The sequence below is a fragment of the Motacilla alba genome, chromosome 4A (assembly GCF_015832195.1).
Source record: "Motacilla alba alba isolate MOTALB_02 chromosome 4A, Motacilla_alba_V1.0_pri, whole genome shotgun sequence".
NCBI classification, from domain to species: domain Eukaryota; kingdom Metazoa; phylum Chordata; class Aves; order Passeriformes; family Motacillidae; genus Motacilla; species Motacilla alba.
Genome location: NC_052045.1, coordinates 17,379,264 through 17,400,995, shown reverse-complemented (window position 1 = coordinate 17,400,995; position 21,732 = coordinate 17,379,264). Strand labels below are relative to the sequence as shown.

The 21,732-nt window shown below is 51.0% G+C and overlaps 1 protein-coding gene across 4 annotated transcripts in view; it reads right to left on the bottom strand.

Annotated features, from left to right (window-relative positions):
* Window positions 1-21,732, bottom strand: part of LOC119695100 (gamma-aminobutyric acid receptor subunit alpha-3-like) — a 67,440-nt gene that overhangs the window by 26,285 nt on the left and 19,423 nt on the right. For 3 of the 4 annotated variants that reach the window (XM_038122986.1, XM_038122984.1, XM_038122983.1), the window contains exon 4: window positions 1,981-2,048. In XM_038122986.1, the coding sequence (XP_037978914.1) occupies window positions 1,981-2,048 (68 nt within the window). The remainder of the gene's footprint in view (window positions 1-1,980; window positions 2,049-21,732) is intronic. The other variant, XM_038122987.1, reaches the window with a different exon arrangement.

The window sequence follows — 21,732 nt, the reverse complement described above, 5'->3', positions numbered from 1 at the left end:
CTTTCAATTTTTGTTTTCCTTCCAATAATTTCCCTGGGAATGAGGCAAAGTTGCAAGAGCTCAGTCCTGAAGACTGGGGTGGGCCTCAGTGTCACAATAGGACACAAAATAAAACGACACGGACCCTGGAACTGCAAGGTGAGAAGAAGGGCAGTTTATTTCCTGACTCTAACTTTTATAGACTTTCAAAAGTCCCAGTGGATTGGAGGGTGAAAGTGCTACTTCTCCAATGACACCGGACAAACCAACAGTCTATCAAATTTCTCCTCCTCCAGAGAGGAATGTAAAAACAGTAATTATTTACATAAAAGTGCGTGAGAAACCTCATTACAAAAACGTAAACATCAGAAGGCTTAGAAGAACTCAGAAGAACTTAAAAGAACAGGGCGACACCTCAGGTGTGAACAGGCTCTGCTCTCCAAACCAACAGAGAGATTGGGACTCCCTTGGAGCACCTCAGTGGAAAGGTCTCCACGTCCTCCTCCTCCTTCTCCGCGCTCTGTGAGCAGCTGCTCTCCCTCTCCCCAGAGCAGCTTTACCTGCCTCTCCTCCATCACCGCAATTCCGCAATTCCAGCGCCGCGGGATGCGCGCACCGGGCAGGTGCCAGCGGGAGGGAGGGAGGGATTTCCCCGCACCCCAGATGAAAGGAAGCCCCGGAGCAGGCTCTCCCCCTGCTTCCCGAGGAGATGGGGTTTCTCTCCCTTACTTTTAGTAGCAGAGCTAAAACGCATTCGCTATGCATTTGTAAAATACACGGAACGAAAGCACGCGGAGGGGAAATAATTTATTATTCCTTACCTGTCTTCCTAATTTTATATTCATTTTGTCAAATCACATTGCAGAGAATACCTTCCTCTTTTCAATACCTCATATTTTTTTTCTTCACAGTTCATTATACACACTCCCTTAATCAAATATGCTCCACCTTGGAAGTAATTATCAGATACTCCCCAAGGGCTACGATTGCTGAATATATTATGGGTCTCTGCTGTGGTAGGAAAGCAGGAGAGAGAGGAAGAACTCAGATGAGGTTCATAATCTTGATTACACTGACATCAACTTAACTTCTTACCCTGGAGGGAGTGGTCTTCCCAAAGCAACACGGGTTAGAGTGATGGAGTGAGCCACTCCATGAAACACAGAGATTTTATTCTCCCCCAGCTCCTCTGCTCGCCAGCACAGGATTGCTGTGGGACAGCTGGAGAGAGATGTTCAGGCCATGCCAGCCCAGAAAATTCAGCCCTTGCAGCTCTGGAGGGGCTGTGAGAGCCACAGGACACTGCTCCAGCCTGGCCTAGCCAGTGACAACCTGCTCCCTGCCCCAAAACTGCTCCCTCCAAGGCATGGACTGCCCACCACTGGCCTGGGCGATGCCAGCACCAGGGCACCTCAGGGGCATGCAGGAGGGGCTCAGTCCTGAATGCACAGCTGTCCTCACGTGGCATCCTGGAACTCTTGAGCAACCACCCACAGCCAGCCCTTCTCTGGGTGCATGTGGAATACGAGCTGCTGTTCAGAAACCTCACTATTAATTATGCTCCACAGTCCTGTTTTAATTAGAAGACAAACTGTTGTGGGAATACAAGCCTAAATTCAGACCTCAGGCCTTTTCATTAATAATTTTCCCTGAACATGTCAAAATAGCGCAGTCAGTCCATGCCTTTTCTGTTTCCTCTTTTGCTTCCCTCCAGTTCAGGCACTCAGGATGGTTTGATGGTGAATCATTGTCTCTGACACTGCCACCAAACCAGACCAGATTCTGGCATCCTCCCCTCTTCCCAAGGAGCACCTTCATTCCTCCAGTTATCAACTGGTTTCCAAAAGCCCAAGCACAGCTGGGAAACAACTCTGTCTGCCCCTGGAACTGAGATACCACCGGCTCTTGCACTTAGGAAAATCCCACTTTTACCCATATTGTTCTGGGATGGGGGGGACGCAGCCGCTGAGGAGAAGCCAGCCCTCCCCATGAGACACCTACCATGTCTGTGTCCGAGACAGGGCCGAAACTCGTCACGTAAATGTCTGTCTTGACTTCAGTTACACTGTCTGGGACAAAAAGAAAAAAAAAGGAGGGAAAAAAAGAGCAATTAGAGAGCTGAATTTCCTTGTGCAGGCAAGGCTTTGAGGTTTGTTATATAGTGTTTATTCCTGCTCGGCTGAACCCTCAGCACCGTGCTCTGTGCCCCAAACAACAGCTGATTTTATCACTGGTAATTGGGCACATTCATCTCCAGTGCAGCTCTGCTGCTTCCCACGCTTACACTGAGGACAAATCTGTCCCACACGGCCAGACAATGCGTATTTACAGAATCTGTGTGGCTGCATCATCCACACCCTGCTACAGATCCACATGTTTTCAATCCAGAGGTAAGCCCTGATGCTTTGAAACTCCTTTTTAATCTGAAATCCCTTTGTGTCTCCCAGCCAGATAAACAGCCTAGCAATGTTCCAGCAGTTTTAGGGAACCCTGGGTTTGTTACAGCTCCAGGCTTATCTGTATGTAAAAAGAATCAATATTCTGATTGCCTTTTACTGCCATCGTGCTTGCTGCTCTCCTAAGTGCCTCACTCTCGCAAAGCTGCTGCTGCTCACTCGTCACGTGCTGCCCCTGCATCCCGGGCTGAGATTCCCTCACGGATGCTGAGCAGCAGCTTCACGGCCCCTGCAAAGCCACAGGGTCCCACTGCCTGCCCAGCTGTGAAAACCAGGGGCAACTTCAACCACATGCCTTCAGATCACCTGGAGTGCTGGACACAGCCAGCAGCACGTGCACACAGAGCTCTCCTTCTTGGCTTCCTTGGATTTTGGCTTGTTTCCTAATTGACACCTCTGCTGCCACCCTGCTTTGCAGGGAAATCAAGGCACAGTGATTTCCCAGATTTACAGACCTGTGCTCTGCCCACTGGGTTGAGCTCAAAACATGATGGATGAGCTGCCTTGAGTTCAGCACTCAGTTCCCATAAATCCTCCCCACTTTAGGGGTAGATCATGCTGTTGTGTGGCACTAGCTGGCTCAGAGCTGCTCTCCTAATGAAAGAACCAATTTAAAGCTGCAAAGCAGAGTTCATGTTTTATGCACAGGACCCAATTTTGGCCATTGCAGCAGCCTTGCAAGTAGCCTGGACAGCCCATTGTTTAATTTAGTTATGGAAATCCTTCTGTCCCCTGAGAGTCATTTTGCAGTACTATGAAGCTTAGGTTTGTGCTTCAAAGTTTTACATCCCAAAATAAGATAATGCATTCTGGCAGGGTTTTCTCCTTAATGGCTAAAATATACGTATACATGTCTTGAGTTATTATGGCTGGGAAGCTTTTGATGCAGCCCGTGGCTTATATTATTGTGCTATATAAGTAACCCTTGATCTCGTCTTGATGCTCTAAAAAGAAGGTTAAAGAGAAATATGTATGTGGTACCCTTTGTGAAACACCCAGAAACCTAAACCAAATGAGCCCCTTCTGTGAGGCTGAAACACCCTGGGTATTGTCAGCATCCCTCCACACAGGTCCCCAGATGAGGCACACAGCAGAGAACACTGAGCGGGGCGAGGCTCATGCTGCAGGAGAAAGCTCATTTTGTCTTGGAGAAAACACAAAACTCTCCCTGCCCTCCCCTCCCTGGCATTCATTCTGCAGCCATGGATGGCAGACCAGGAGCTGTGGCCACCCATGGCCAGGGAAGGCAGTCCCTGGGAGGTGCAGGATGAGCTGTGCCCTGCTCAGAGGGACAGGGGGTCAGGGAAGGCTCTGCAAGGTCCAAGCACAGGGGAAGGGATTCAGGAAGCCAGGAGAAGACAAAAAGGTAGAATTCATGTTGGACACCTTTTGATATGATCCTGCAATCCTTAAATGAGCTTTTATGTCCTCATCATGCTGTAACCTGGCTGACACAGAGCTCCAGAGACCCCTTCTTGACCCTTCAATCTACTGGTAAATCCAATCAAAGATAATGGCATTAGGAAACTTCAATAATCTATTCATAACTTATTAATATTAATAACTACTTACAACCCATGTCTGAAGAGAATCCCCCATTCCCAGACTGCAGATTTTCCCCCTGGCAAGGCCATGCAGCACCCAGAGAAGGGACAAGCTGGGGCTCCACCACTGGATCAGTGCTGTCCCTCAGCTCTGAGAAAAATGAGCTTCCTGCACCTCTCATGGCAAAAGGCAGACTGAACCCTCCCTGTTAATATGTGCTCCTAAGGGCAGGATTTGGCTGGGATCCGGAGGGATTTCTGAAATTAAATCATTGCTACGCAGGCAGGGATTTCAGCAGAGCTGGGAAATCCAGAGATAAGTAAAACACCAGCAGAACAGAGCAAGCTCTAGCCTCAAAGATTCACTTCCCTTGTGATCCCACAGCCCAAGAGCACCTGCACTGCTCCCAGCTTGTGACTGTGAGACCTCCACCTGCAGAGAAATCAGCAGCTGCCCCAGCAGCCTCCCCTCTCCTTGCCCCCACACTGACCCACCCAGCGCCTGAATGAGATGAAACTGCACCTGCTTTTTCAGCAAGAGAAAGCTGAGAGAAAAGCCTCTCCTGCCTCTGCTTAGAGCCATGGCAGGGAAATTCTTATTTTCTGCTCTAGCCATAGATGTGGTCACGCTGTAGCTTGGCTGTCTTGCACAGTTCTCACCAAAGATTTAACAATTAAGGACATTATAGGGGGCAGGCACTTTCCCTAGAACTGCTGCAGAACACAAAATGGCATTTTTCATTTCCTAGCAGCATCCTTCCCTGTAATTCAATTTTTTTACAGGCACGAGTCAAGCCTTCAAGGTTTAAAGGGTGGCTGGGGTGGCAGGTGAATGCTGCCAGTCCTGTTTATAACCAGGGAAACAAAAATGCAAGGGCTGGGTTCAGGCAGGAAGCTGGGGCAGAGCAAAGAGCAGAGCCCAGGTCTGGCTGCCCTAAGGGTTGGCACAACACTGCTCAACAGAGCCCTTGGTGGGCTGCCCAAGCCCCTTCCAGCCACCCTGCCGAGCTGCTGCACCAGGAAAGTAAAAAAACACCCCGAGCCAACATGAAACTGGAAGAGCAAGAGATTCCAGGTTCAGTATTTGAACTGAATTTACAGATCCAAGTGGCATGCCATGTTCCCAAGCCATCTTTTTGAGGATGGCTCTCTTGTCTGGGGGCTTTGCCCATTTATAGGCTCAGCTTATTCCCAAGCTTCAGCACAACCATGTTCCTAGGAAGAATTTGGAGCAAGTGTGAGAGCAGAACAAGGCTCTGCAGGTCAGCCAGGGCTGCCCCTTCCCCCTGGGGTACAGAGCCTGCTCCTGCCTTGCTCGCAGCTGTAGAAATCCTCCACAGCTGGGCAGATCTGCAATGCAAATGGCAAACCAAACCGCCCTTCCCGCAGTGTTACCATGGCACTCACTACACCTGCCTGCTTTTTGAGAGCTACCCCTCTCCTCCAGGGATCCGCTCCCCCAGATATGGCAGCACAGTATGTACCCCACAATCCCCCCCCAGCCCCGAGGGGAGGGACAGCTCCAGCCCCCGCAGCCCCACACCAGCAGGTCTGTCACCTCCCTGCGTGAGCACAAGGTGTCAACCAGCAGCAGCTGTCCTGAGGCGTTTCAGGCTTTCCATTTCCCCTGTGCCCCATCCCATCTCCCTGCCCTGGCCCGAGGCAGACACCCCCTTTCCCCTGCAATTCCCCCTTCAAATGCTCATGACTGCCCGCGCCCGGGAGGAGATAGCTATTATTTACAAAATGACGGAGTGCTATTTTTACTTGCTTCTTGGAAGCGCGGGGAGCAGCGGCAGGGCTGGAACACAAATTACACCGCCTCGCTGCCTCTGCCCTCCTATGCAGAGCTGCGAGTGATCCTGGGAGGGGGGCACGGCGGGCTGAGCGGGCCCGTGTTAAACCTCCCCCTGCACTCATCCAGTGCCGTTTATTCAAGAATCACCCCTGATACCCCGGCTCGGCCGGCTGTCTGTCAGCTGCAGAGGTTTGGGGCCGCGCTGAGCGCGGTTGGGCAGACAGGGGCTCCTGGAGGCTGTGCCTGCACGGGTATGCTGTGCCCACAGCCAGGATGCTGTGCCTGCCCGGGATGCTGTGCCTGCCCGGGATGCTGTGCCTGCACGGGATGCTGTGCCTGCACGGGATGCTGTGCCCATAGCTGGGATGCTGTGCCCATAGCTGGGATGCCGTGCCCACAGCCGGGATGCCGTGCCTGCACGGGGCCGCTGTGCCTGCACGGGATGCTGTACCCATAGCTGGGATGCCGTGCCCACAGCCGGGATGCTGTGCCTGCACGGGGCCGCTGTACCTGCACGGGGCCGCTGTGCCTGCACGGGATGCCGTGCCTGCACCGGGATGCTGTGCCTGCCCGGGATGCCGTGCCCGCACCGGGATGCTGTGCCTGCACGGGGCCGCTGTGCCTGCACCGGGATGCCGTGCCTGCACCGGGATGCCGTGCCTGCACGGGGCCGCTGTGCCTGCACCGGGATGCTGTGCCTGCACCGGGATGCTCTGCCCATAGCCAGGATGCTGTGCCTGCACCGGGATGCTGTGCCTGCACGGGATGCCGTGCCTGCACTGGGATGCTGTGCCCATAGCTGGGATGCCGTGCCCACAGCCGGGATGCTGTGCCTGCACGGGGCCGCTGTGCCTGCAGCCGTGCAGCCGGGCGCTGGGGGCTCCCGAGTGATGCGTGCTGTGAAAAACAGGGGCGAAGCCGCTGCGGCTCCGTGCAGGGGATTCCTGGATGCTGCGCTGACGTCAGGGAGGCTGCACAGCCCCGGCGCGGAGGATCGGGATGAGCCGGGGGATGGGGAGCTCCTCCAGGCAGCTCCAGGCTGTGCGGGGACCTAAGGGAGCTGGGAGGTGACAAACCCGTCCGTGCTGGTGTATCTGTGCGGGGTGGTGTAGCTGAGAATAGAAGGGTTCAGGATTTTCTGCAGCCATCAATCCACTCCAGGTCAGCTCCTGGAGGGAGATGTTTCTGCTCTGGGCTCCAATGTCCCATCGCCAGCTGTGGCCACAACCTAAGAAGGGCAGTAATGAGCTGATAGTGCCCCTTTACTCCCTCCCTCCCATTTATCCTCAGCTCAAGAATTTCTTCTTTTAGAGGACACTGAATAAGGCTCCCTTATTCAGTGTCCTCTAAAAACCACACAAAACCCTTGGGGCAGGATTCCCACCAGCCTGTGCTGAGAGCAGTGGCACCTTGAAGAGAGGGGAGGCAGCCTTGCTCTCCTCCACATCACACAACCCAAAGGGACACCAGGGTGACACCCAAAGCCACCAGGGTGGTGTTTCCCAGCTAACTCAGCTCCTCTGGGAAGGCAAACACAAGAAGTCAGCTGGTACTACCCACTTCCACCTCATAGCTTCCCCCAACTCCTTGCTATAGTAATTAACAAGCAGCAGAAGGTAATTTTTGCAGCTGCACACAGAAGCTCTTTGTGTGTTTCATTCTTCGCCTTCTCAGCCTCCCACTGAGGGAATTTAATTTTCCTTCCACTTTTAGCCTCTGGAACAAAAGAGGTTTCCATGACCTTTGCTACAGGCTCCACGAGCCCACTGGAGCTGAGCTGAACCACAGCCCTGGGCAGCCCTTACCTTCAGAGGTGTCACTACAGCCCCAGCCAGAAACTCCACCCTCGGGTTCCTCCTCTCCCCTGACAGCTTCAGCCCCATCACACCAGGGCTGCCTTTCCCAGCCCCCACCTGGGGCTTGTCAGGTGGTTTTTAACCTCTGGTGCTGCCTTGTTTTGGGAAGTGGGAGCTGAATGTTGTCTCCTTGCAGGATGAGAGGCTCTGAAGAAAGGAGGGACACCTCTGGGTGGTGTGGCACGTGGCACCTGGCACTGGGCAATGCCAGGCCAGTGCTGGGAGAGCACAGGGAGGCACGAGCAGAGGGATAGGTGCCTAAGAGGAGAGGGTGACCTCTCTCCACAACTTAAAGCTGCAGAAATGGAGACATCTACATCACCAAGCACACACCAGGAAGCCCTGACGTGGCCTTTACTGCTGCTCTCCTGCTGTGGGGGCAGAAGGACTCCCCCATATACCTCAGAGTTGCTTTTCTTGCATTTTTTTTTTTTTTTTCCGAGGGAACTCAGAAATAGCAGCAGAGAAGGAAATATTTCAGTAAACATCACTGCAGTGCTGTTGATGCCTCCTGGGCTTGTCCAGACCAGCCAGGGGATAAAGCTGACTCCAAGGACATTGACCGAGCTCCTGCCACACAAAAGGCCACAAAGCAGTGTGAGCTATTGCTAATGTCACGACCACAAACACCCCTTCTGTGCCTGGAGTGCTGCCACACCAGGTATCCTGGGAGCAGAGGCTCTGCTGGGGTCAGGAGGGGAAGGCTGGGGAACAGAGGGGGCAAAAAGGCATAAGAATCTCCTGGAATTCCCTGCAGCCTCTGGGAAAGGGAGAGCAGAGCTGGAGAGCAGAGGTGCAGGCAGGTTTCAGCACAAGTCCTTCTCTCTCCTCAGCTGGGTATGACTTGGGGGATCTCAGACAACACAGACAGAGGTCATGAGCAACCTTTTCAAACTCCCAGTCCCAAAGTAAAAACACGTTTTTTCAGACATTGCTTGGCTGTTGCAGCACCCCAGCAACCTTGAATATGAAATTACTTGCTCAGAAGTGAAAGCCAAGTCTCCTATCACAGACGTTCACCCCTGTCTGGCAGCTCAGCCCGGGCACCTTTCCCAAAGTGGACAGCAGCGTGTACATGTTCTTCTTCTGAGAAGAAGCAGCAAGAACATACACAGAATGTCTCGGTCCTGTCAGTGCCAAGTGGCAGCCAGCAGGGCCAGGAGTGTCACCAGGGGGCTGGCAGGTGGCCCAGCCCTTCAGAGCCCAGACAGAGCTAACAGCAACATTGAATTCCCTGAGCTACCTGAAACCCCCACATCTCCAGGAAAGCTCACTTAGGCAGAAGCATCGCGACACAGCTGAGAGCCTGCTGGCCACACAGGTAATCCCACAGGTAGTTCTGCCCACCCAGACCTCAGCACCTCTGATGGCACCTGCCTCTCTCTAGGGGGCACAGAGATGAGGATGAGCAGGGTCCATGGATGAAGGCTGGTGACCTGGGACAGAGTGGTCAAAGATGACAGCATGCTCATCTACTGCAAAGTGGGGTCAGCCAAGGACAGAGCACTGGGAAATCTGTACTCTGCAGAATAAACCACATAGTAAGGGAAGGAACAATATAAATGTCTGAAACAAATGTCTTATCTCAGCAAAAGCAGGGGTGAGTAAGAGCCTGCAGGGGATTGCCAACAAGACCTTTGGGTTGGATCCTTATCTAGCTCTGCCATGTCACAAATGATTTGTCTCACACGGTTTTGCCCGGCTATTTGCTTGATTCCAGAGTAACTGGGTCTGTGTAACAGCTCTGACGCCCTCAGTTATGCTTCCAGTGACTTCTGCAGGGATATGATCAAAAGGACATCACGTTTAGATGGGGAACAAGGCTATCTGCTGCTCGCCAGGAAAGCATCAAGCCTGTTTCCCCAGTCCTGGGGTGCCCAGGCTTTTTTTCACCCACTGCCGCTGCTCCAATCCCCTGGCACTGCCAGCATTTGCTGTACAGCCAGTTCCCAAGTTGCTGCTCTGTGAGCCATGGTGATTAATTACTACCTTCTCTCTGGTGTGATGGCACATCAGTGTCTACAATTGCGTGTCCTCCAGCCAGACTAGAGAGAAATCATCCAATCTGTAAACACAGCTACCCATGTGGTGTCACTTCCAGCTGTGCTTCTCTCCTCTCTCCCCTCAACCTGGATATTTCAGGGAGAATGAGGAATTCAAAAGAATTCCAGGGGCTGTCTCAAGAGACAGCCAACAAGGAAGCCGCTCACACGTGATGAGAGAGATCAGCATGGTCTGCAATTACATGTGCTCAATTCTTCAGCCCAGATGAAGTGAGATGATGCCTGTCAAAGCTTCAGAAAGACAGCCTGCCCTGGCTCCCTTTCTTAGCAGGGCCACGGAGAGCTGAGGCAGGGAATAGATTGATTCCCTGTCTCACACCACATGCTGCAGATGCAGAGTTCTCACATGGCTGCAACCAATGTCCTCTGCAGGAAGGAGCTGCAGGACCATGAAGTGACCCAGTTACCACTTGAGTGTGGCTTGTCTGGGATTTATGGCACACTCTCAGGCAGAGATGGATGTCTAATTGCTGGGCACAAACTGCTTGGGTTGTGGAGGGAAGATCAGCTCGATTTTTGGAAGAGAAATCCCTCAGGAGTCTGCAAATGGTCTGTACGCGTGCTCGTGGCTCTGACCCAGGGCTGAGCTCTCTGCACACCCACCCAGCTCCATAACCAACAGAGCTGGGATCAAGGCACAGCTATTGCTTAAAGCAGAGCTCTCGGGCACACTTGGCTGCTCAGCACAGTGCTGAGGGGCACAGGGGCACCTGCTGGTCCCTGTTGGGTGAGTAACTGCACTCCCTCCCAGCCCTTCCGTGGGGTAACAGCACGGGTAGCCCAGCTTTCTGCTCTGACCTCGCTGCACTCACCCTTTGTCTCAACACACACGGGCTGAGGGGACTCCAGGCATACCTGGCACGCCCAGGTGTTGCTGTAGAAGGTGCTACAGGGATTTCACACCCTCCCATGCTGGTGAAAGGCATTTTCTCACACCTGTCAAGAGTGTGGGGTGCAGGTTACAGCTCTATCCAGCAGAGCAGCCTAGGAGAAATGCTGCTTTACCAGCAGAGGAGCCAACAAGCCCTGCTTCCCTCAGATCAGCTTTTCCTCCCTGATTTTCTGATGCCTAAGACCAGTTGATCCCACCTAGTTACCTCTCTCGGCTTTGGGTCTTTTTCCACTCAGCTTCATGATTCCACAAATCTTGGAGGGACTCCAAATCTCAGAGTTATCCACCTTTTCTGTCAGGCTTTGCTCAGATCAGCCAGCAGGCTCTAAAGCTTATGGAAGACAAAAGGCAGCAGATGGGTGTGATAAGCCTTACACCATTCGAAGCCCTGGCTGAAAACCTACCACCAGGCTCCACAGAATGTGACTTAATTTAGCTTGCCCCCCTTTAATCCACGTGCACATATTTTTATCCCCACATTGAGATACACATCCAGGGGTTAGACTCAGGATATGGTGCAAGTTATTGATGAACATCCACTCCAGCAGGGACAGAAGAGAGAGTCAGAAGCAGTGACTGTTGGAGGGTGTGCAGCCATGGAGGCTTTATACACACCCCTCATTCTCACACATACAGACTACAAACAGAGCCTACAAATTAGCTGTGCTATTTTTGCCACAGACAGAACTAAGACAGAATGAACAAAGCTACTGTCGTTGCTATTTTAAGGACTCAGGACACCCTCAGATGCCAGGAAGACAGAGGAGGAATATGTATGTATGAGCATGCTTTTAGAGGTTCTGCAGTGCTCCCAGACCCTGTGATAATGGAAGGGAGATGCCACATAAACATGTTTGTTATATATTATAAATACAATGGGAAAACGTGTGAATATAAATTAGCATGCATAATTGAACATCCTCAGTATTAAAGGCTGGCCTTGATGGCTAAGCCAGAGGCACTTGGGAAAGGGAATCCCTGCTGGTCCCTGTGGACAGGGGAAGAGCAGTCAGGCAAGGCCGTGGTGCCGGCTGGTACATCCAGCTGTGCCCTGAGGAAACCAAAGCCAGGAGAATTCTGCTGCAGGAGCAGTAACCTGAGGGCACAAATGCCAGGCTGCTACCTCAGCACTGGGCAAACCCACTCCACCCACCTGTGGTCTGGTTTGGGCCTGCCTGGACGACCTTGTTCAGTTAATTCTCCCGTTCAGGGATCAGCGACAGGGCTCTTGCTGGCCATGCCAAAGGGAAATATTGCAGAAGGTTCAGCACCTCAGTGCTGTGCCTGAGGCTGCGAACACAGGAGATGAGGCACCAAAACAAAACACTGCTGTATCCCTCCACACATGAACAACCCAGCTGGGAAAACTACTTACTGGACCAGGCTTATCCATAACCTACATGAACCCTGTGTGCCTCTGAAGCTTCTTCCTCAGGCAGACTGGCCCTGGCAGGTTTTTGCTTACTCCCTTTCTTAAAAGCACTGAGCCTTTAGGTAACTCATTTTCAGCAAGCCTTCTTTAACAGAAATGCCCACCTCCCAACTGGCCACAGTTGCTTTGAGAGGAGTTACAAAATCTTCAGATCAGTGCCAGTAACATCCTTGGAGTTTGTAAAGCAATTACTGAGCTCTGCAATTCATCAGGCAGATCCCCAGGAAAAAGATAAGCACGAAGGTGCAGCACAAAACTGCTGCTGCCAACCTGATAATCATTGACAGACAACAGGAAAAACAGCTGTGAAGATTGGAAAGCAAACAGGGGAATGCAAGAAAAAACAGAGAATCATTAAGGTTGGAAAAGACTCTAAGATCAAGTCTAACCCTCAACCCAGCACCACCACCACGTCCACCACTAAGCCATGTCCTCAAGTGCCACATCTACAAGTGTTTTGAATACTTCCAGGAATGGTGATTCCACCTCTTCACTGAGCAGCTGTTCCAGGCTTTACAAACCTTTAAGTAAATAACTTATTCCTGATATCCAACCTGACCCTCCCTTGACTCCCTGAACCTCGAGGGCATTTCCTCTGCTCCTGTCACTGGCTGCCTGGGAGAAGAGACTGATCCCCAGCTGTCTGCCCCTCCTGTCAGGGAGCTGTAGAGAGCAGTAAGATCACCCCTGAGTCTCCTTTGCTCCAGGCTGAGCCCCCCAGCCCCTCCTGGTGCTCCAGACCCTTCCCCAGCTGCATTCCCTTCCCTGGACATGCTCCAGCTCCTCTTGTCATGAGGGCCCCCAAACCGAACAGTCTCACTCAAACCAAATCTGCATTAAATGTGTGTTGTTGCAGAGGGAGAAGGAAAAAAAGAGATGCCTCAGTGAAGGGCTGAGCTCTGGGCTCCAGCCCCACCACTGCTGCTCTGCACCGTGGCTCTGAGCATGCACTGAGGGCAGCTCTGCTGTGCCTCAGTTTCCCCATCTGCCTTCCAGCCCCGTGCCTCTGGCTGTATCTCATTCCAGGCTCCTCTGCAGGCTGAGCACTGCCAGAACACGTGATGGGCTGTACTGGGCAAAAAATGGAAATAAAAAAATAGAAGAAGAAAGTGACTCCTGGGGGTTGCTGTACAGCTCAGAGGAAGGGCCCATTTAATTTTCAAGCCTGTCCCCTGAGGCCAACACCAGGTACTGAGACAAGATACAAGAGTACCATAGCAGGGAGCAAAGCTGTAATTTGCACTCTGGCTCCCTATCCATTAGCTCCTGGCTGGCATTTCCTTCAGCAGAGAACTCAATCAGCTCCTCAGACAGTGTGCCTCCGGTGGTGCTCCTGGCATCCTTCACCTCCACTCCCAGGGCACTGCAGACAAATGTTTTCCCTTTTTCATGCACCCCAGCGTGGTCTGAGTGGCAGAGGCCAGCTCTGCACCGAGCTGTCTGTCCCCTGTCATGCACGGGTCACTGAGCTGCATGGCCAGTGCTTATTTATTTCAGCAGTGCCAATAGAGTGTGCAAATAAACTTATTTAATTCACACTGCCCTGCACTGGTCAATTTAGCATTTCACCCTGTGCCACCTCTGCCACGCACCGAGAAAGGCACTGGGAAAGAAAAAAAAAGGAAATGCACTGGAAAAGAAGGGAAAGAAAGAATTACATTTATTTTGCCAGGTGCAAATAACTCCTCCTGGTTTTGCTGCCCCAGACTTGCACTGGCAAACAGAGCCTCCAAAGCACAAGATAAACCCCCAAACACTCACTGTGCTCCTCCAGGACATCCCCTCTCACCTGCCTTCCCCTGCTTCCCAGGAAAAGTCCCTGGCTGCCCAGTGGGGCCAGCAAGCTCTGGCAGCAGTGGATTCATGCCCACGTGGCAAGAAGGGCTTAGTTGTGCATTCAGGCTGCTGTTTTACCCCCAGGTGAGCAAAACAATTTCAGAGGAAATTCCATTTTGGCTCCAATTCTCCCCCTGCCCAGCACTGTTCAGACACCAGCATTGCCTGTCCCAAGGACAGGAAGGCTATTTTATCACAGTTACTCACAAAAATTCAACAACCGATAGGGAATTGTCAGTCCTGCCCACTACATGAATTATGATATGCTGCATGGTACTCTGATGCTCCCATCAGAGACAGGCAGAGGGCAGATGCCTCCAGATGTATGTAATTTTTAATTTCCTTTGCTGGGGAAAATGTTTTCTTGTTTTAGTGATGTATGTTCAAAGCGTTCCAGTTCCCATGGCAACTCTCTGCTTCCACTGGAGATGTCATTTTTCATGCCATCCCTTCAGAATTCGACATCTCCTCGCAGAAGTTTTGAAGAAATGTCTCTCTTAAATATATATTTATTAGAGACAGTGCCCGAGAGTGTGTTTTATTGACACGTTTCTTAGGTGACTCAGCCTACAGAGGAGAAAGCTGTCTCCAGAAATATGCTGCCTGCCAATCTGCCTTTCCTCAGCTTCTGTTTTCAACCACAACTCTCCCTCTCTTTTTCTGCCATGCAGTTATTTGCCAGCACCTACTCCCTTTTATTTTTTTTTTAATTCCTTTCTGTTCCCATCGCTCTTGTCCATGCCCAGCATCTGCTCCCCCTTTTTTTTCCTTTAATTCCTTTCTGTTCCCATCACTCTTGTCCATGCCCAACTCCCCAGCAAAGCAAGCACAGCAGGGGAGAGCCCAACTGTGTCAGAAGCGTCTGTGCCTATTCCCTGCTGCCACATTTGCATGTAGAGAAAACCCCAAAGTGCTGCAGAACAGAGACTGCATGAGCCTCTCCATCCTGGAGGTGCAGCAGCAGGAGCACCTGCAGCTCCCTGCCCCTGGATGCTCTCCCTGTGCCATCTGCCTGGAGCCCTTTGGGTGCCATGTGCTCCTTGGGAAGGGCTGAGGGCATCGAGGTGCTCATCCCGCTCCCCAGTGTGGGGCACGGGGCTGCCATCCTGGCTGGGGGAAGGATTCATGCCTCGGGTGTTGTTTATCTGGCGCCATTGGGCAGCAGTTGCAGTGGCTCACGGTGTTGTGGTGCCTCTCTGTGCGCCACAGGTGTAGGGCTGAGGGGTGCTGAGATGGAGCCACCTCCTTGCCCAGCCCCAGCCTTCCCTGGCCCACAAGGCACGCTGCCTGCCCCTAACCATCACCCCAAAACCCCTGCACCCCTGGCTCTGCAAACCCTGCGAGAACAGGAGATGTAACATCCCTCCCACAGCAGCTTCCAGAGGTTTTTCACCAGACCCCAGCAGAGAGTTTCCATTCCAGGCTGCAAGGAGCCCCCAGCTCTGCTGCCCTCTGGGACGGGGGAGCCCCCAGGCCCTGCAGGGCTGCTCAGGTGCCCTGAGTGAGCAGGATCCCATCCCAGCAACCCTCACTTGGCCCACGATCAGCATCTCCCAGCAGCTCCTCGGAAAGAGGCGGCAGCAGCGCCGCGAGGATCCCGGCGGGACACCGCGCTGGAGAGCCTTAATAGAGCTGTAACGTTACAGCTCCAAATTGCCTTCCTGCAGGAGACAAATCCAAGCGAGGAAATTGGTAGGAGCTGAGCAGATCTGGAGGCTGATGGAGCTAATCCCAGGCATGTTTAAATGCAAAGGCCCAGGGAGCCTCACTCAAACCCGGCGCGAGCGCCGGAGCTCGCTGCTGGGTTTAATTCTCAGGTGCAGCCTGCTCCGAGGGGTGGGAAAAGCAGGGAAAATCAGGGAAAATCAGAATACTGGGAGCAAACATCACATGCCGGCTTCAAGGTCAGGACCTCAGAAAAACCTTGCCCCAGCCAAACAGCAGCTCCTGTCCACCCCACTTTAGAAACCACGCGGATAAAGATTGCTGTGGTCCCTTGGAGGAGTTTAGAAACCTTTTCTTAGCCCAGCCTCAAGCAGGGACTCACAGGCTCAGGGGACACTTCTTGCTGACTCCAGACTTCACATTAATTGTCCCGTCCCACCAGCCATTAATCAAACGTCTTCCACTTGCATTTTTATTGAAAATCAATTTAATAAAGTAGGTGGGAGTCCGCACGCTTCCATAACATCAGATAAATATTCATGGGCGCTTACACTGCTTTAGCTAAATGAGTTTTTTAAATTTAACTGGTGCAATTTCCTTGTTCCTTAATATATGGCTTGGCTTGCCCTTGCTCAGGAACAGAGACAAGGTGGGACTGGCTCACTCACAGGCACACCAAGGAAAACTCCTCTGCTCTGGAGCCAGCACCTTTGGGCAAGGATTATATCATCAGTAATTGGAAATACCAGTGCTGGGGTCAGCATCACCCAGAGCAAATCCCCAGAGTGAGGTGGAATTCCAAGGGGCCACTTGGAGTTGAAAACTCATTTTCCACCACCGAGAGCATGGCCCCATTTTTTTGTCGGCAGGTGTGCCCTTTGATTTCCACTTTCCCCTCCCTGTTTAAGCAGCCATTGTGCTCCAGCAGCTAAAGCTAATGAAAATCCTTGGAAAATGCACCCCCCTGATGGTTACTGAAGGAGGTTAAAAGGCTCCCAGCTACCAAAACACACCACGCACCAGGGAAAGAACAGAAACACACCCACTCAGGATTTGAGAGTCCTTGGAGAAGGGATGAGCACCACGATCAGCATCACTGAGACAATCTCCACCTGCAGCCCTGGGGAGGGCAGGTCAACCCTGAGCACGGCTCCTTGCTGCAGCCCTCCTTCCCAAAGGCAGTTGTCAGAGCCAGATGGAAAAAAGAAAAAGCCTGACACATTGATCAAATTTAGGAGACAGGCAGGACTCCGACAGTCCCTATCAGTGAGAGATTTTACAGCATCCAGCAGCTCTTTGTTAACTGGAGCAGTGAGGAGCTGCAGCTCCCAAAAAGCAGCAATGCAGGGCAATTCAGCCACTGCCAGGATTCTTGTCGTGTTATCCCAGTGATACCCTTCTCTTGAAAGGCAGCGCTTCAGAAATCCAGCACACCATCACTTTGCCTTTGTTATTCATGCAAACTGACTTGTTTTCATCGTTACAGCCCCGACCTAATTCCCCGCGCACACGCTCCCTACAGCGGCTCAGAGCCCCGGCCAGGATTTGCTTTCTCGGTGCTTTGGTGACATGAAGGTTGTGACTGGCCCTGCAGACAGGCACAGAGAGCCTGAGCCCTGGCACAGGGCACGGAGAGCCCTCCCAGAGCCGCATTCCCCGTGCTCCAGCTCTAGGGCGCGGGTGGTGTGAGCACAATCAGGATCCATCAAGTGCCACCATCGCGGTTTTCCTTTATCCCGAGCAGCTACAGACGCAGCAGAGGTGGGCAATCCTCACTTTGTGATGTCACCAGAGGCTCCTGGCTCGGATCCTCCCAAAACACAGCAGGGCCAGCTCTCCTGCAAGCCTCCCAGAGCACTGATTTCCCTGCTATTAAGACAGCAGCCCTGCCCTGGAGAGATCAGCCTCGCTGGAGACAAACTGCCTGTCAGCAAACAGCACTAAATACAGGGTATCATACTCCACAGATGGTGGCATGCTTTTAGTGTTTTCTCTCTTGGATGCAGGTCACACTACTAATGTCATCTCCAAACACCGAAATCCTACATGTGAAAAGGTAAAGCTTAATTGCCTTGAACAGCAACTCTTGTATTGACTCCAACATAAGGCCCATAAATATTAATACAGCTATATTTAGCCCCTTTCAATTATACATACAAAATTGAACATCTTTCTGGGAACAAATCAGTCCAGATAGGGCTTGGATTTTTTTTTCCTTTTCCCTTTTTAATGTGTTCTGCATCAAAATAATAATAATTCCAATAGAGCCAAAGCTTTAAAAAACTCAAAACAACAAAACCAGTGGATGGAGGCAAAGTCTTAAAGACATTTTTCTGACTCAACCAACTCACTGGGCAGGTGTTCAGGGGCACTTGCAGACTCCTAACCTCAGCCCTACCCCACCTGGTTGCCATTTATTTGTTGACTCAGTCCTTTTGTTGGAGGGCAGCAAATGGGCCCCACTGAAGGCGTGTCCCCAGAATGACACACAGGGGAACTGCTGGGACAGGGATGCTCGAGGGAGGTCCCATCCAAGCATGGCCATGCCCACACAAAGCCTTCTGCAGTTAAAGACCTTCTCCTTTGTATAAAAATCACATCCTCTCTACTGATTTGCAGATTAATTATACATCGCTTCCCTTGCCAAAGTGGACTTAATGGTATTGACATGACATGACAAAGAGGAGCTATCAGAAAGCTTCTCTCATAACCATGGCCAGACTGATCAGGGAAGAAGAAAGGAGATTTCATGCTTTTGTTTTTTAACCCTTTCTCAGGAAAGGACAAGACAAGACAAGGCTCTTTGCCAGGAACAGGTGTTTTCAAATTAAGGAAGACCAGGTGCATCTCTCCAGAGGAAAGAGCTCTCATCTTTCATGCACAAGAGCCTGGAATTCAATTCCCACATGTGCACAGACCCTTCACAGAAAACACAACTTGGGCGGGGGGGGGGAAAACCCAACAGAGTTTGCATTTTTTGCAGGACTGTGGCCACAGCTGGCTAAAGTGGCATCCACATGATGAGATAAGAACTCAGATGAGTAAGTATGAATGCAGGACAGCAAAAAACCCCCTGATCTGGCCTGTATGGACACAAAACTTCTTCAACAGGAACTCTGAAGGATGCAGCAAGGCCTGTGCAGAGTCTCTGGCACCAATGGCTGTGCTTTGGGGGGATTTGTTATGGTCCTCAGACCTTTCCTCAGCAGTTTCTCGCATCATAACTGATCTTCCCAAACCAGAGCTGTCTGAAATGGCTTTTGCGACGTCGAAACAGCATCTTGGCTTTTCAGACACAATTTATTTCGCTCCAGTCACGAGTTGTTCCATCCACTGACTCAGCCTGAACTTTGTCATCAATAGGATTTTCCAGCAGGTTGGGAGAGGGGGAAAAAAAAAATCATATGCTTCTTCTATGGCTGTTGTTCTCAACACTTTGGTTGGAATGATATCCTTCCAGAAGTTAAAGAGAACGGGGTGTCCTTTCCTCACAATGCAAATTGCAGATTAAAATCCCTCTCTAGGCTATACTCTGTGCCTATAATTGTCAGTACTCCACAAGCACTCCTTTTTTCTTTTTAATAAACATTAGCTGCACATCCTTCAGAGGCACATTTTTAAAGTTCACTTACAAGTTAGTAGACAAAGAAATATTTCAGGAAATTCCTGCCCCACCAAGTGAGAGTTTCGCCACTTACTGCAACAGGGTATTTCCCTCTGACTTTTAATAGTCCTTAAGGGACCATGCACAGTTTAGCCTCACAGCCTTGCAGCACTCCCCAAAGCCCCATGCATCTTCCACCCTCACAAACACTCCAGTATTTTTATTTAATCAAACAATCACCTTTATATAAATGGAACAGCATTAAGAAGCTAACAGGTCTGAAGCAGCAGCATTAATCCCCCCTCCACAGGGGGCTCAGATAGATGTGATTTGATTGCTTCTTCCAGATGGATCAGGGCTGAAATTCACCACCAACACGATCAATGACTTTGCCTCATCAGACATAAACAATACCTCTATATTACTACATGAACTGCTGCAAACATTTTCTCCTCTAGCTCAACAAATAAAATAGCTGCTGTTTCCTCAGTATTTGACCAGTTGTTTCACCACCAGCTTCCCAGAACAAACCAATTAAAGCTGTTTTTAAACTCCATAACATCCAATAAAACAATCTTATTTCTCAATCCATATCAAAGCCCCATTATAAATCCTTTACATGGGCCTGAACGAATGGAAATTCTAATAAAGGAGAAGCTGCCATAGTCCAACAGATCAATAAAGACATCCTCACAAGCAGTTTATAGCCATCTATAACATCATCTACTAATGTTCTTAAACCCATCTAACACATGTTCAACATGCTGAAACATCAGCTATCGCCTTCCAGACTCATTATAAACAAACACCATCATCCCATCTCTGACACATCCACAGCTCCCCCTCGGGCAGGGAGCAGCTGCCCGACGCTCACACTGCTTCACTGCAGGTGGCTGAGCCAGCACTGGAGCTCTGAGATACTCCAGCACATATTACTGGGGCAAAAAAACCCCTCCAGGTGGCTTTCCTTTCTTAGAAATATTTCTTGTCTCCTGGGGAAAATCTTGCCTACATGTGTGGGTGCAGGGCAGGGTGAGCAGCTCCTTGCTGGAAACACGCAGCCAGGGAAGGCACCAACTGAAAAAGGCACCCACAGGAGCAGGAGAAACACTTCTCACAAATCACAGCCCCACAGCCTGGGGGCTTGGCTGGGCTGCTCTGGAGAGCCCAGGAGCATGCACACAGGGACAGCTGGTGATGGCCTTTGGCCTCATGGCTGCCCTTTCAGAGGGTGGCCGGCACAGACCTGGCGTGGTGACCCCGTCACAGCTCTGCAGTGGCAGCTGCCAGACGCCCCCAAAGCACCAGCGCTGACCCAAAGCCGGGTGTTTACACCAAAAGCAACCTATCTCACAATGGATCTTTTCACAGCGGATTCCCGACCCCTCCCTGCTTCTTGTGACATCCCTGAAGCTTCGATACAGGCTTGTTGCCCTCAGCACATTCATAACTTATTTAAGAGAAGACTTCCACCCTTAGGCACAGCTGTCAGGGCTGCGCTCCTCGCCTGCCTTCTGATGTGTGCAAGGCTTTTCACACACAGCTGTGCACCAGGGGCCTAAACAGCAACACCACCAGGAGTTCTGTGCCAGAGAGGAGAGCACCAGGGCTCGGCAAATCCACAGCAAAGCTGCCTTTGGAGAGCTGCCCTCGAGGGGAAGACAACCTTTCTTTAATTTGTTCACAGACAGATCTTGACTTCAGAAGTCTGACGAGCAGAGCAGGGTCCCCATTGCCCAGAAAGGTAAACAGAAGGAAATGCTGTTCAGGCAATGCCTCAGCTTCAAATTAAAACTCATCAAGGAAACTCAGACAGAGACAAAAATCTGAGATAAGACATGGATTCTGGGGTTTTTTCCTAAGAAAGGATCAAATTCCTCCCTGGAGTAATCAATACAAAGCATGAAGTCAGATCAGAGAGAAGAGATGAGAAGTTGTGAGAAGTGGAACATTAAGAAAGAAAAACAGATTAAACACAGACTTGAAACCCTAGAAATCACAATAAACAACAGAGGACAACTCTGTTTGTCATCCCATGTTTCTCTCACACAAACACTAGGTCCAGATAATGTTTATGAGGCAGCTTCAGCACACACAGGTGAAAAAACCTATCCACAAGTGAAAAGGTCAATTTCAACATTTCATCCAGATTTTAGGAAACAAAAGTTCCATAAACTTCAATCTGGGCAATTTAACATTTTTTACCACTGTTATAGGTTAATGTCACTGCAAACAGATTTCTTCTTGGATCCTGCCAGGCAGATAAGGTCTTGCTGTTTCATTTTGGAGAGCACTGTACTTTCAAGAGAAGGCAGTTCTGTAATTTAATTATTCTATTTCAGCCCCTCTGCTTTAGTGCTCCCACAGCAACAGACAAGCCCTCACCTGCAGGAGGTCAGGCCAAAATGACAGATGCACTGAGGTGTAGCCAAGCATCCCCTGGGAATGTCTCAACCTAAAAGGAGCTGCTCTGAACCCAAATCCAAAACCTGTTGGCCATCAGCACTTGAATTAGTGAAATGCAGGTGGCCAGGCAGGGATACAGATGTTCCTCAGGAGCCATCCTGCCAAACCACGCCATCATTAAAAGAGCAGGAAGAGACATTG